Source organism: Biomphalaria glabrata, chromosome 3, assembly GCF_947242115.1.
Source record: "Biomphalaria glabrata chromosome 3, xgBioGlab47.1, whole genome shotgun sequence".
NCBI lineage: Eukaryota > Metazoa > Mollusca > Gastropoda > Planorbidae > Biomphalaria > Biomphalaria glabrata.
This window is the reverse complement of record NC_074713.1, coordinates 46,675,266-46,689,915: the sequence shown is the minus strand read 5'-3', so window position 1 is coordinate 46,689,915 and position 14,650 is coordinate 46,675,266. Positions and strand designations below refer to the sequence as shown.

Below are 14,650 nucleotides of genomic sequence, written 5' to 3'. Positions count from 1 at the left end.
TCCCACTCATTCTCATTGTATGACCTCAAAACCATCCATTCCAAGTTTTTTTTTCTTTCTTTTCTTGCGTTGGTTGATTTTGAAACGTCAAGGGACAACTGTAGCTTCTATAGCACACAATAATCACACATTGTTCGTAAAGAACAATTATTCGGACCGCGCATCGGGAGAGAAGATACAAAATATTGTAATAACTTAAGTGAGGCAACTCAACGAGGCACATATATCTTTATTTACACGACATCACAGGTCCACAAAACAACATCTATCTTAGGCACAGTCTTTTCACTTCGGCTCTCAACTTGGGCGGAAATCGTTCTCTTCTCCTCCTAATGTTGACATCCTTCTCAGTCTAGTTTATCACAGTGCGCACATTCTAGCTTAGATGGCGGTGCGGGCCGGCGCGCATGGCGGAGTTATAGCAATATTATCATTAGTGCAAAGCGACAAGCCATGAAAGTTCCGTGACTGAATCCTTCTATGACCGTCTAATCCACTATTTGGTTCTTGCTACTATCCTGGTTCTCCTCTGTCATTAGTAGTTACTTTCCAACGTGCGTAGCAGAAATTATTCATTTCTAGTTGGACGAGTCTTCATACAAACTATTTCTGAATTATTCGTTACGTTTATTAACCTTAAAAGGCGAAATCTTTCATGCAGAACAATTACAAAACAATAGGCCTATGTAAATAGTGAAAGGCCAATCGTACACTACCTACGTAAGGTGCTATGTATTAAAGTCAAAATAAAGCCTACAGCATTAGAGGCGGACAAGCCCGTTAGCGTGATGTGGTACGGTATATATAGACTCAGGACCGCGCAAAAGACACTCGCCCAGAGCCCCGCTCTCAGCTAAGGCCGCCTCTGGATTTTATAATTTTAGTCTTTAAACAAAGAGACAGCAACATTAGCCTGTGTTTCTTTTCATGCTCATACCAAGGATAGATAAACAAAGATAGACTTGAATAATAAATAGCACTGCCTAGATTTAATCTTATTGTAAGAAGCACAGATAACTGGAATATTGGGTTATACGCCAAACGTTCGTACGACAATGTAGCGCTGACAAAATGGTGTTTTTAAAATAGCGCCGACAACAACACAAAATGCGACCGTATCTCATATCAAATATGCCTTTATTTAAAAATCATATTTATCTGGAGGCTGCAGAGGTTTAAATTCTGAGTTGTCCTTCTCCCTCGGGCAGTAAGAACTCGTTAGCATTAGGTAACAACCAACCTTTTGTCCTACACGTTAAGCTCCTAAACGTTTTCACCGACAGCAACTCGGGGGTGGGATGTGTCTGGGGGCAGCGAGACAGCGGGTAGATTGGTCATGAGGCCATAAGGTGAAAATTTGCTAAATCACTAACTCAGATTTGACAATATCTGTATCACAAGAGATAAGAACTAAAATAGATTCTAGAACAAACATTTTAGACAAATGCAGGTCCAGGTATTGTAAAAGACTAAAGACTGATTCATTGAATTCAAAATAAAATGCTGCACATATTTGAATGACTGGTTGTTAAGCGTCTCGATAATGACACAAGTCCTAGGTTCGATCCCAATACTAAACAATTTTATCAAGGACAAATGAAATATAGATTTTATATATGTTTTCTTGGAGGTTCAGCGAGTGCCGATTTAAATTATTCCAACAGCGGATTCCAGCGTTGGTTGATTTTGAAACCAATACGATGCCAATTCCACGTATTCTCATCGTATGACCTCAAAACCATCCATTCCAAGTTTGTTTGTTTTTTTTTTTTGCTTTCTTTTTTTTTCTTGCTATGGTTGATTTTGAAACCAATACGATGCCAATTCGACGTATTCTCATCGTATGACCTCAAAACCATCCATTCCAAGTTTTTTTTTTCTTTGCTTTCTTTTTTTTTTTTCTTGCTATGGTTGATTTTGAAACCAATACGATGCCAATTCGACGTATTCTCATCGTATGACCTCAAAACCTTCCATTCCAAGTTTTTTTTCTTTTCTTGCTGTGGTTGATTTTGAAACCAATACGATGCCAATCCCACTCATTCTCATTGTATGACCTCAAAACCATCCATTCCAAGTTTTTTTTTCTTTCTTTTCTTGCGTTGGTTGATTTTGAAACGTCAAGGGACAACTGTAGCTTCTATAGCACACAATAATCACACATTGTTCGTAAAGAACAATTATTCGGACCGCGCATCGGGAGAGAAGATACAAAATATTGTAATAACTTAAGTGAGGCAACTCAACGAGGCACATATATCTTTATTTACACGACATCACAGGTCCACAAAACAACATCTATCTTAGGCACAGTCTTTTCACTTCGGCTCTCAACTTGGGCGGAAATCGTTCTCTTCTCCTCCTAATGTTGACATCCTTCTCAGTCTAGTTTATCACTGTGCGCACATTCTAGCTTAGATGGCGGTGCGGGCCGGCGCGCATGGCGGAGTTATAGCAATATTATCATTAGTGCAAAGCGACAAGCCTTGAAAGTTCCGTGACTGAATCCTTCTATGACCGTCTAATCCACTATTTGGTTCTTGCTAGTCTCCTGGTTCTCCTCTGTCATTAGTAGTTACTTTCCAACGTGCGTAGCAGAAATTATTCATTTCTAGTTGTACGAGTCTTCATACAAACTATTTCTGAATTATTCGTTACGTTTATTAACCTTAAAAGGCGAAATCTTTCATGCAGAACAATTACAAAACAATAGGCCTATGTAAATAGTGAAAGTCCAATCGTACACTACCTACGTAAGGTACTATGTATTAAAGTCAAAATAAGGTCTACAGCGTTAGAGGCGGACAAGCCCGTTAGCGTCATGTGGTACGGTATATATAGACTCAGGGCCGCGCAAAAGACACTCGCCCAGAGCCCCGCTCTCAGCTAAGGCCGCCTCTGGATTTTATAATTTTAGTCTTTAAACAAAGAGACAGCAACATTATGTGTTTCTTTTCATGCTCATACCGAGGATAGATAAACAAAGATAGACTAGAATAATAAATAGCACTGCCTAGATTTAATCTTATTTTAAGAAGCACATATAACTGGAATATTGGGTTATACGCCAAACGTTCGTACGACAATGTAGCGCTGACAAAATGGTGTTTTTTTTAATAGCGCCGACAACAACAAAAAATGCGACCGTATCTCATATCAAATATGCCTTTATTTAAAAATCATATTTATCTGGAGGCTGCAGAGGTTTAAATTCTGAGTTGTCCTTCTCCCTCGGGCAGTAAGAATTCGTTAGCATTAGGTGGCAACCAACCTTTTGTCCAACACGTTAAGCTCCTAAACGTTATCACCGACAGCAACTCGGGGGTGGGATGTGTCTGGGGGCAGCGAGACAGCGGGTATTGTTCTGCATGAAAAGATTTCGCTATTTAAGGTCAATAAACGTAACGAATAATTCAGAAATAGTTTGCATAAAGACTCGTCTAACTAGAAATGAATAATTTCTGCTACGCACGCTGGAAAGTAACTAATAATGACAGAGGAGAACCAGGAGACTAGCAAGAACCAAATAGTGGTTTAGACGGTCATAGAAGGACTCAGTCACGAAACTTTCAGGGCTTGTCGCTTTGCACTAATGAATCTATTTTGTATCTTCTCTCCCAATGCGCTGTCCGAATAATTGTTCTTTACGAACAATGTGTGCGATAGAAGCTACAGTTGTCCCTTGACGTTTCACGGGTTTTCAAAATAAAGAATGGTTTTGAGGTCATACGATGTGAATAGGTGGGCATTGGTATCGTATTGGTTTCAAAATCAACCACCACAACCATAGCAAGAAAAAAAAAAGAAAGCAAAGAAAAAAAAAACTTGGAATGGATGGTTTTGAGGTCATACGATGAGAATACGTGGAATTGGCATCGTATTGGTTTCAAAATCAACCACCACAAGAAAAGAAAAAAAAACTTCGAAAGGATGGTTTTAAAGTCATACGATGAGAATAAGTGGGCATAGGCATCTTATTGGTTTCTAAATCAACCACCGCAAGAAAAAAAAAGTAAGCAAAAAAAAAAAAAACTTGGAATGGATGGTTTTGAGGTCATACGATGAGAATACGTCGAATTGGCATCGTATTGGTTTCAAAATCAACCAACGCTGGAATCCGCTGTTGGAATAATTTAAATCGGCACTCGCTGAACCTCCAAGAAAACATATATAAAATCTATATTTCATTTGTCCTTGATAAAACCGATACAATATGTAAATATTGATTTTGACCTCAAAACCATCCATTCCAAGGTTGTTTTTTTTTTTTTTTGCTTTTTTTTTTTTTTTTGCTTTTTTTTTTCTTGTGGTGGTTGATTTTTTTTTAACGTGAAATGAATGAATTCTTCAAATGTAATTCTAAAAGAACTCACTCGGTGCACCAATGTCTATGATCCCTCGATAACTGGCTCGTATTGATGAAGCTATTTTTTTTAGTCTAACTAGGCCGTGTGACGTAGGGGATTTTTTTTTACTTTGACGTCATATAGAGTTAATTCTTTAAATGAAATGCTAAAGGAGTTTACTCGGTGCATTAATGTCTATGAGCCCTCTATATCCTGCTCGTATTGATGAGACATATTTTAGTCTATAAGTAGGCCGTGTGACGTAATGGAATTTTTTCCCTTTGACGTCATATAAATGAATTATTTAAATGTAATACTAAAAGAACTCACTCGGTGCATTAATGTCTATAACCCCTCGATATGCTGCTCGTATTGATGAGACACTTTTAGTCTAACTAGGCCGTGTGACGTAATGAATTTGTTTCCTTTGACGTCATATGGAATACATTCTTCAAATGAAATGCTAAAACAACTCGGTATAGTAATATAGTCCTCGTTATCTTGACTCGTAGTTTAAAAAGACATAATTGCTAGATTTAGATCTAATCTACATTTTTTAAACTAGATCTAGTTTTTTTTTTTTACCGTATATCTAGATTTTTTAAAACTAGATCTGGATTTATATTCTAATTAAAATCTTTGTAGATTCTAGATATCTAGAATTTCTAGGTCTAGTTTAGACTGACATAGACTAAATCAAGATGTAGAATTTCAATTTTTAGACTTTACAAACATGTATCAGGGCTTTACTGCAGCTTGGATTAGCAAAGAAAAAAAAAGTAGGTAAACCTTAACCTGAATCAATGAAACTTAAAGACGAGGCTTAAAACTCTTTTTAAAAAAATTGGATGAAAACAATTATAAATAAAGAAGAATCCTCAAATTATTAAAGAGGATTCTATGCTACTACTATTTCAAACAAAAAGAAATATGAACTTTTTTTAGATTGGAAAGACTTCAGTCTGTTTAGCTTTTGTACATTTTGAACTGGAACTGAAAAAAACAACAACATCAAAGATATATGGAGGTAGAGTTAGGAAAGAACCACAAATATAAAATACAAATATAGTTGTCTAAAATACTCAGATCTATTGTCACAAAAGATGACTGATAAATGAGAACATATATACCCTCAAAAACGTTTTGTTTTTAAATGTATGTGTTTATGAATATATTTTATCATCATAACTTACTAAAGAACAAACTAAAGAATGTTGGCATGTTTTGTTTTCTCCCAGTTACTGATGTGTGGCACCGGGACCTACAGTATAGCAGACTTTAAACTACATCACAATGTTGTTGGAGCCACGTCTTCCTTTAACAGGGCAAGTCTTTAATATTTTAATAGACTCATTTTCTAGTAGAATCTTACACAAGACCAAAAAGTGTTTTGTAAATAATAGTTTCAAAAGTTAGTGCTTCCTATAGGATTCTAAGGCCTTATGAATCTTTAGTAGCATTGCTTTGTATTTTATTTTTTTGCATTGCTTTTGTTTAACTCTTTCTCTCCGTAATTGTTTACCACATTCTGGTGAAATCAACATTGGTATCGTCAGTTAGGAGAGAAAGAGTTAATAAAACTTTCATGCTTATAACATGCTCAGAGCACTTTGGTCCTATCTCTTTTGTGGACCAGCGGGGTATGGGGGGTATCTAGGAGAAACTTTCTGCACTATCTTCAGGGGCTCAGCAAACACAACTCTACTCATGTCATGATTTGAGCTCATGCCCCCTTGATAGCCAAGTGGTTTTTACCACTCAGCCACCCATCTCACTTTTGACCTCTTCTGAAGTTAATGGGTTAAACAGAAACAAGAACGTAACTTATGAATGTATTTTTTAAATTAACAACATATTAACCAGATTTGTAATTTTAAATGTGTTCAGGTTCTTGATTGGTTCTGGACTATCATAGCCAGTTTTACTGAAGAACAAATGGCTCGACTCCTTCAGTTTATCACTGGGTCATCCCAGCTGCCACCTGGTGGATTCTCTGAACTAGTCCCAAAGATTCAGCTCTCGTCTGCACCAACCTACAATTGTTTGCCTTCATCTCACACTTGGTAAGTTTTCCTTTCAGACCTTGTGGTCTATTGGGCAGATGATGTACAGGTCATTTGTTTCTGTAGCGTAGGGTTAACAATACTTTGTAAGACCTTGTTGGCATTAAGGAGGATTAGTGGGAGCTAAGTAAACATAATGAAGACTAATGATGAATATTGGGAACTAAGTAAGACTAGTGAGAGCTAAAGGATGAAAAATGGAAACTGTTGACGGCTCAAGACTGTTGAAAAATAGTACTTTTACACAGATACTCTCAGGTTCCAATTTAGAAATATTTTAATTAATATTATAACAAATTACAAAAACATAATAGTTTCACTGGCTTCGTGTTCATATTTTCCTGAGCTTCCTCTTTTTAATCTCCCTTCCATTCAATATCCAAATTCGCACCATTTTTATTTCACACCATGCTGCGCTATCACCGTAACAGAAACTAAGGATTATAGAAGATAAATATTTTTTTTAAGTCGAAAAGTAAATTTCCCCTTTCAGACTGCTGTGCATGGGGCTGATGATAGTCTCATCTGCTAACATTTTTTTTTTGCAACATTTTGATTCCTAACATTGTGCTGACTATATCTCTAAGACTATATCAAATGGATAACTTTTCTAATGCCTGCAATGTTATCCTGACTTAAGTTATAACTTAATTTATCTGATTACATATAACAGACATCAAACTGAATGATTCATGCAGTTCTATTCTACACTACAATTTTGTCTTTCAGCTTTAACCAGCTCTGTCTGCCTGACTATGATACCATGGAGACATTTCATCGCATGCTACTCATCGCTATTAATGAAGGCAATCAGGGCTTTGGATTGGTCTGAAACTCACAGAATCTTTTTCTAAGCTTATGTTTTGTAATGTGATGCCATGTGATCTCATTTCAATACTCCTATTCACCATGCCATATTGGCTTGCAGTGAGCAACACCACCATGAATAAAACTATTATTGGAGTGTATACTCTCACTTACCGGTACATAAATAAATGTCTCTGTTGACAATTGGAAAACTTACTTTTATCAATAAATATGTCAAGTTCCTATGTTATATACAAAACACGCAGGTGGTTGGCATAAATTCCTTGGTAAGATATCAGGTGTGTGGCTGATTTCATCAGTTCCAATGTGAGCAATCCTTATGGCTTGCAATGATCAAAGCATGACCAGTTAGACTTTTCTATTGATAGATTTGAAGTGTTAAAAGAAGATCATCTCAAGAATAATAAAAAAGGATTAATATTTGGTTGTGACTTTGTTTTTGTTCTAATTCTTTAAAAAAAAAATTTTTGCATTGATGGTTGTAGTTATTGTTCATTTTTGTTATTTCAGAACTACGTATAATGGAAATATACTTATAATAAAGCAAGTTTTTTTGTCTCACCATTTAACAAGTAATTTAGAACTTTAAAAATATATGTTACTAACCCATGGTATCATTTTATGTGATATTGTCTACTAAATCAAAACTGAAATAACCTATTGCAGTGGACATAATGTATAATGAATTTCATATTTAGTTCCTTTGGGTAAATGTGTAGAACCTAGTGGCTATGACTGTTATACCAGAGTCTGTCTAGATTTATAACAGTTTTTCTACCAGGTGTCAAAGCAGTTGCTTTATCAGCTTACAAGTTATAGAAAGCTTGATATCTGATATAGGACAAATTATGTGTCTAGTCATTGTACTGACTAATTTGTTGACTGTCTTTAGCTACACACTTATAGCCAAGATTTGGGCCCTTCAGTTGCCTCAATTGTAACTTGACAGTAAACAATTTACTGGCCCCTTTCTACCTTAGGTAGAAGTTCTTTCTTGCAAGACTTTACAGTATTTTTCTTTTGAATGTGATAATTTTGTGCCCTTTGTTACTTTTTTTTTTGTTCAAGTTTAAAAGACCTAGTTCTAGGTTGTAATTTAATTATTTGGTTCACTATGCCTACAATTTGTGGACATTGTTTTGTTATTCTACTCATACATTCTTCTATTTCTGTTTTGTAATGACATTGTCAAACTCTGAAGTATTATTTTTGTTAGCTCATATTGTTAATTGTTTCATTACATTCTCAGAATACTAGTTGGCATCAAAATGTATATAGGTTAGAGTTCAATTTTGTTGTAACTTTGTTGTAGTTTCACTGAGCACTAGTTTTTGTTGATTGCTTTGTGTTTTGTTAAGCAATGTTCCACGATCTCTTCCATTCATATACACACACAAACAAATAGCAATTTTTGATCACTTTGTATTTTAAATAGATTTAGCTAATTTTAAAAAATTATACTATTTTCATTTTTTTCCCCACAATTCAAACTCTTAATTTAGTTTCTGTTCTTTATATGGCTTATTTGTAACTTTTTTTTTTGCATTTCTATAACAGTTAGAAATCAATTTTAACACCAGTATCTCACCTTTAGTAGCATTTTCACAAAGCTTATATTGACTCACTCAGCCTATACGTCTGTTTGGCACAAATTTTGTACAAATTATTTCTTCCATTTCCCATTCTCGGATCAAGTTTGCAACTTTGCACAATTATTCATTGTCCCTTACTAAACATGAATCAGTCAAAACATTAAATAATCTATTAAAGGTAATTAATTATTTGTTTATATTGAAAAAGGGAGATCTTACAGTATTGGGATATATGGCTGTAAATGTGCAGTTTTTTTCCCATGTTTAAGATTTATATATATTGTTCTTTTTTCTTTTACTTAGTATTGCAGGTCTATGTATCCCAAAATTATCAGTTTTTAACCAGCTTCAACTAGGTAAATGGCATTAGTTTTGAAATTTCAATTTTCCAAGACTGTCACGTCACATCGTTATACACTGTTGAACTACAGTTACTGGTTAGCTTGATAGTTCTTCCTTCTAGATAGAAAATGAGGAGAACTTTATTTTCTATGAACTCAAAGATGGCTGTGGAATTCAATCTTTGCTTTGAAAAGATTATTTCATTCAGGGCACAACTCTTATTTCCATTTCTAAGACTTTCCTGAATTAAATTCAGGGCATAATGACTAAAACATAATGTTTGATTCATGACTCCCTCATTATGGCTAAAGTAACCTACATTCAATGTGTCATTCAAGTGATTGGGTAACTTTGTACAGACATAACTGTGATATTGCGTTTAGATATATTTTTGTATGTTTGTACTGGTGTTCACATTGCAATGTACTGTTCTATCAACTAATGGCTAAGTTTCAATTTCTAATTATGATGTACTGTTATATTAACAACTTGCTAAGTTGAAGTTGGTCTTGTGCATCACAGTTTTAGTCACCCAGTGATCACAAAGTATTGCAGTGAGAGTTGCTTTTGAATCAAAAGCCACTGTTCAGGTACATACACTACAAATGAACTTTTCTGTGTAAAAAAAAACAATCTGGCTGCTTCCTCTTTGTTTGTAAATTTAATTTATTCTCTGAATGAGTTGAGTATAACAGAACATTTCAAACTGATTCTCTAAGTTTGATTGGCTCAATAGATTGTGATTAATTGTGATATTATTTTTTTTTTAGTTACAAGTAATGCAAAAAAAAAAGAACTTAACTGTTGTTTTTTTTTATTTGTATTCTCTAGTTGTTATCTACTAGAAGTATCAAAGATGAAATGGTTTGGCAAATGGTAGATCATTAGTTAACTGACTCTTATCAGATACCACTAACTACATCTCTTATCAAGGGATGAATATGCATTGACAATATATGAGTGTAATGAGTCTGACTGTGTGAGACAAGCAAACATTCTTATGTCCTCATGAAAACATTTGCTTCATGTTGTTTCTGTAAATAGTATTTATAAAATGAATCCTACAGGTCTGAGTTTGTTTTCTCCAGCATTCATGCAGTTTGTACATGGAAGTTTCTTTAACTTCATTTTTTTTTGTTTGTATCAGAGTGACATTCAGAGTGTGTTAGTGCCACATGTTGAACTTGTGACTGCGTATAAAATGGTACCCACCTAAATCATCTCTGCACTTTACTGTTTTCTTCATTGTGGTAAATTTCAGGCTAGGATTGAGTGGTTGTGAACTTAGCATTCAGTTTGGCAATGAAGTGACTGTTATGTTTTTAAAATAAACTGAACAGCCTGATAGCATTCCCCTCCCCCCCCCCATTTATTGTCCAAGGATAAAATACCTTTGCTTTGCTACCTCTAATAGAACAGTCTCATGGGGACACACCTTTCACATGCTGGCTCTCTCCCATACATATGCTAGTCTGGCCCATCAGTTAAAGGCCTTTAATAAAATACCATTGTATTGCCACCTCCTTACCACCCACCATCTATTTGTGTACACACACACACACACACAGACTTCATTGGTCTCGGCACCTTAAATCTAAGGCACCTTAACCTTTGATTTATTGTTTTCTGTTGATTAGTTTGAGAGGAGGACCCCCCCCCCTTCAAAGAGATCAACCCGCCCTCATACACACTGACATTTCTAGACCTATATGCTCATAATGATAAAGTGTGTTTGAAATTGGCATCCTTTTTCACAATTTAGTTGACACAAAAAAAAACGTGAATTAAGATTGTGAAAGCTTGCAGGCAGTTCTTCATTTAATTTCACATTCTTGTGGCTTTACGTAACATTAGAGATAGGCAATTTTATATTTTTGAAAATATATTTTTTTTTACATTAGGGTAACTTTTTCAATACTATTCTACAAATGTAGGCATATAATTAGGCAATTTATAATATTTGTAAAATATATGCAAACCATAATGTAGCATTTCTTAACAAACCTAGATTTCATATCAAATGTGTAATTACTTTTTTAATACAGTTTTTATTTTGTAATACCTTTTTCTGGGGCAAATAGAATCCAGTAGTTTACTAGTCCTTGACATTCTAGGAAATCAACCAAATAACCACTTAATGCACTGAAAAGGCAATTGAATGAGCCAAGAAAATGTGCACCAGGCTGACAACTACAGTGCACTTATCTTTAGAATGAGCACATGCCATATTTTTGTAATTGTGCTGTTAATTTTTGTTTTATTGAATGTCTAGACATCTTAAAAACATAAAAGCCAATATAAGATAAAGAAATTGATGTAACATGCTAATTGTACCATAAATACATGTCCACATTATTTGTTCCAAAATATTCCATCTTCACATTGTTTGTACATTAACTGACCTTGTTGTATGGATTCATGAAATTCAAAAACTTTTATTACAGCATTTTTTTCTTTTCTATCTTGCCAGATTTTTTTAAAAAGCCAACTTGATTGATAAATAATGCATGTTATTTTTCTTGTCTTTGATACATTTTTTTTGGATTTTTTAAAAGCTTGTAATTTTCAACAAATCTTTGTTTACACAATGTATTTATTTTGATGCCAGCTTTGATTGATATTAAGTAGAGGAGAAACAGTTGGCCACTCTAGAAATTAAGGTTCAAACAGCAATTACAATTTATATGTTGTTACAACATTTTGTTCAGATTGTATTTTTTTTTTTTTTGTTTCTTTTAATTACAAAAGATCAACTGAATATTTTGTTACTGTCACTGAGCTACTCAAGAATTTAGAGTTGTTTTCTTTTTTTCATATTTTCAGATACAGATTTTTAAAAATGTCTTTTCTTCAATATGTTACTTCAATATGTTCTGAGAGATTTTTTTTTTTGTTGCTTTATTTTTAAAAAATAACAGCAACAACAACAAAAGCTAATTATGATACCTACTAAAATATATTTGACTGATCATTGCTGTAAACATTATAGATCAAGAATGTGTGTGATTAAATCTAAACTTTGAACCTATGAAGTTAATTTCTGGTTGGAAATAGTGTCCAATGTTTTCATGTAGGCATTGAATGTAAAAACATAACCAATCTTAGGAGAGCCACTACCTTCAACTGATCTAGTTTAAGTAATCACTTCTGCTTAGATTATTATAGCCCTGTATACAAAATGTTAGTTCAAACAGTGACTTAAGTTTTCATAAAGTAGTCAGCTGAAGAATGGAAACTCTGATCATCTTTTTATTTTGGAATTCAATGACTTTGGGCTGTCACCAGAACTATCATCTGATGTAATGAAATGGCAAAGAAACGTTCAAATGATTCCACCAAGAACATGTACAAGAACATATAGATCTACTAGTCTAGTGGCAGGCCATATAGTATTGTGAACTGGCAGAAATCAAAATTTTTTTTTCTGTTGTTTTTTTTTTACTTACATTTGTTGGTTAATAAATTGTACATTTTTTTTTGCTCCCTAAAAGTTTTGTTTGTTATCTATTGCACCTTCCTACTCAAGCAGTTAATATTTTAGTTTTCAAACATGGACATTTTTTAAAAAGAAGTCTCCTGTATAAAAAAATAATTTATAAAGCTTTACATTTTCAAATAATGCAAATTTACTGAAACCAAAAATAAGTCTGTTTGCCTAACTATATTATTATTTAAATAATTTTTAAAATCCAATGATGACAGAAGAGAGGAGACTTCAATACATACTCAGTACCTGAATTTTCTAATTAGTAAATAAGCTTGATATCTTTAGTATTAAACATCTTGCAATATTTAAATACTGAAAAGTAAACCTATTTCATACTTTATGCAACATTAAGTTCTAAAAAGTTTTGATTTATTTAACAAAGTGTGCTCAATTCTGGAACACAACTAGCACATAGTATATAAAAGGATGCAACCAAAACAAGTTGTGATACCAATAGTTCCTAGAGCACATGATAACACAGACTCTAACAGTCTTGAATATCGGGAGAACCTTTAGCCTGAGAAAAGGAAATCTCTGAATCCAAACATCTGCTGACTTGCAGCTATAGCTTAACATGGGGAAGGCTTTGGGAGTGAGCTTTTGGATTGGTTTAGTTCTCCTGAGGCCTTGCTAATTCAGACTTCTCCAAAAGGACAAAGCTGAGCTGACCAGTAGTAGAGATGAGGATGATTGTCTTATCTTTGAGCTAGGATCATGCTAAAGAGGCAGCAGATCTAGGATCTGGAAAAATGATCACAGTCACTGTATATTGTTGTAGGCTGTCCCAGTGGGTTCAACATCTACTCTTTCAACTCGGGACAGGACCCAGCAAAGTGAGACGGCATGTGTGCCAGAGGCTCAGGGTAGGAACCAGTGAGGTCTGCCATTGTGGAATGTCGGAGAATGCTGTCCGTGTCCTTCGGGGCTGTTCTCTTTGCCGGGAGGCCTGTGCGGGACACTGGCCCCCGAAGTGCCCCTGTGGATAGAAAACTATGGAGAGCTCTGATTTGTAAACCATTGCGCGGTTCATCTCTTATATTGGTCTAGTCATCTGAATGCTCTAACATTAAAATGAGAACGAAGAAGAAGAAAACTGCATATTGTTGACTTGCCAGAAACAGCCTATATTAATTATTTGGTCTACTGAGCCAGTATTTTCAGGCCACAAGAACAATAAAGACAACTTGCATATGTCTTAGCAAAAGGGATAATTATTTTAAACTAGGTTTGAACCTACATCTTAGGGTAATTAAAATGAACTTACTTTACATTCTTTCTATTTACAATAATGATAATAATAAGGCTTGTCTTTGAGTCCGAAGATTAGTGAGGAATGCAGTATTTCCCGTGGCTGCGCAGCCCCAGCTGTGACCTACATATATTGCCACATCCAGGGCAAGCATAACCATTGTCCGCAGGTGGTTGATTTAGATTTTCTTTTCACTGTCTGCATTTGTCCTCGGCAGATTTTCTTTTTGTCTCAAATGTGTATCCTGCGGCCTTCATGGGTGACCTCCAGCTGTCTCGTTCTGAGGCCGCATGCAACCAGGAACTCTCTATATGTCAGCTTAGGAAAGTTGACGCCTAAGCTGGTCTTTGAAGCGTTTCTGTGGGGCACCTCTGTTAAGTCGACCACCTTTTAGCTCACCAAAAAAGACTGCCTTTGGCATACATTCGTCTCCCATACGGGATATGTGCAATGCCCAGCATAACTGTCAGACCATAAGAAGTCCCTCTATACTGTCCATACTGGCATTCGCAAGGACATTGCTGTTTGTAGTGCGGTCTTACCACTGCATTTACCATTTGGTGAAAGGGTTCAAGAAGTCTTAGTTGTTTTCTGTATAGTGTCCATGTCTCAAAGCCATATAGAAGCCACCGCCTGGTAGACATTGATTTGTTCCGCCAAACTCTCATCTGAAGGCATCCAAAAGCGCTACTGGTCCTGGCCAGACGGTTATCAACTTCCGTTGAAAGTGAGGCGTCATTTGA

General features: G+C 35.1%; 1 protein-coding gene across 3 annotated transcripts in view; it reads left to right on the top strand.

Moving 5' to 3' along the window:
- LOC106061940 (apoptosis-resistant E3 ubiquitin protein ligase 1-like) overlaps positions 1–10,242 on the top strand; it is a 119,713-nt gene extending 109,471 nt beyond the window's left edge. For all 3 annotated transcript variants that reach the window (XM_056022347.1, XM_056022348.1, XM_056022349.1), the window contains 3 exons: positions 5,585–5,671; positions 6,234–6,409; positions 7,139–10,242. In XM_056022347.1, the coding sequence (XP_055878322.1) occupies positions 5,585–5,671; positions 6,234–6,409; positions 7,139–7,241 (366 nt within the window). In that variant the 3' untranslated portion in view covers positions 7,242–10,242. The remainder of the gene's footprint in view (positions 1–5,584; positions 5,672–6,233; positions 6,410–7,138) is intronic.
- The last annotated feature ends 4,408 nt before the right edge of the window (positions 10,243–14,650 follow it).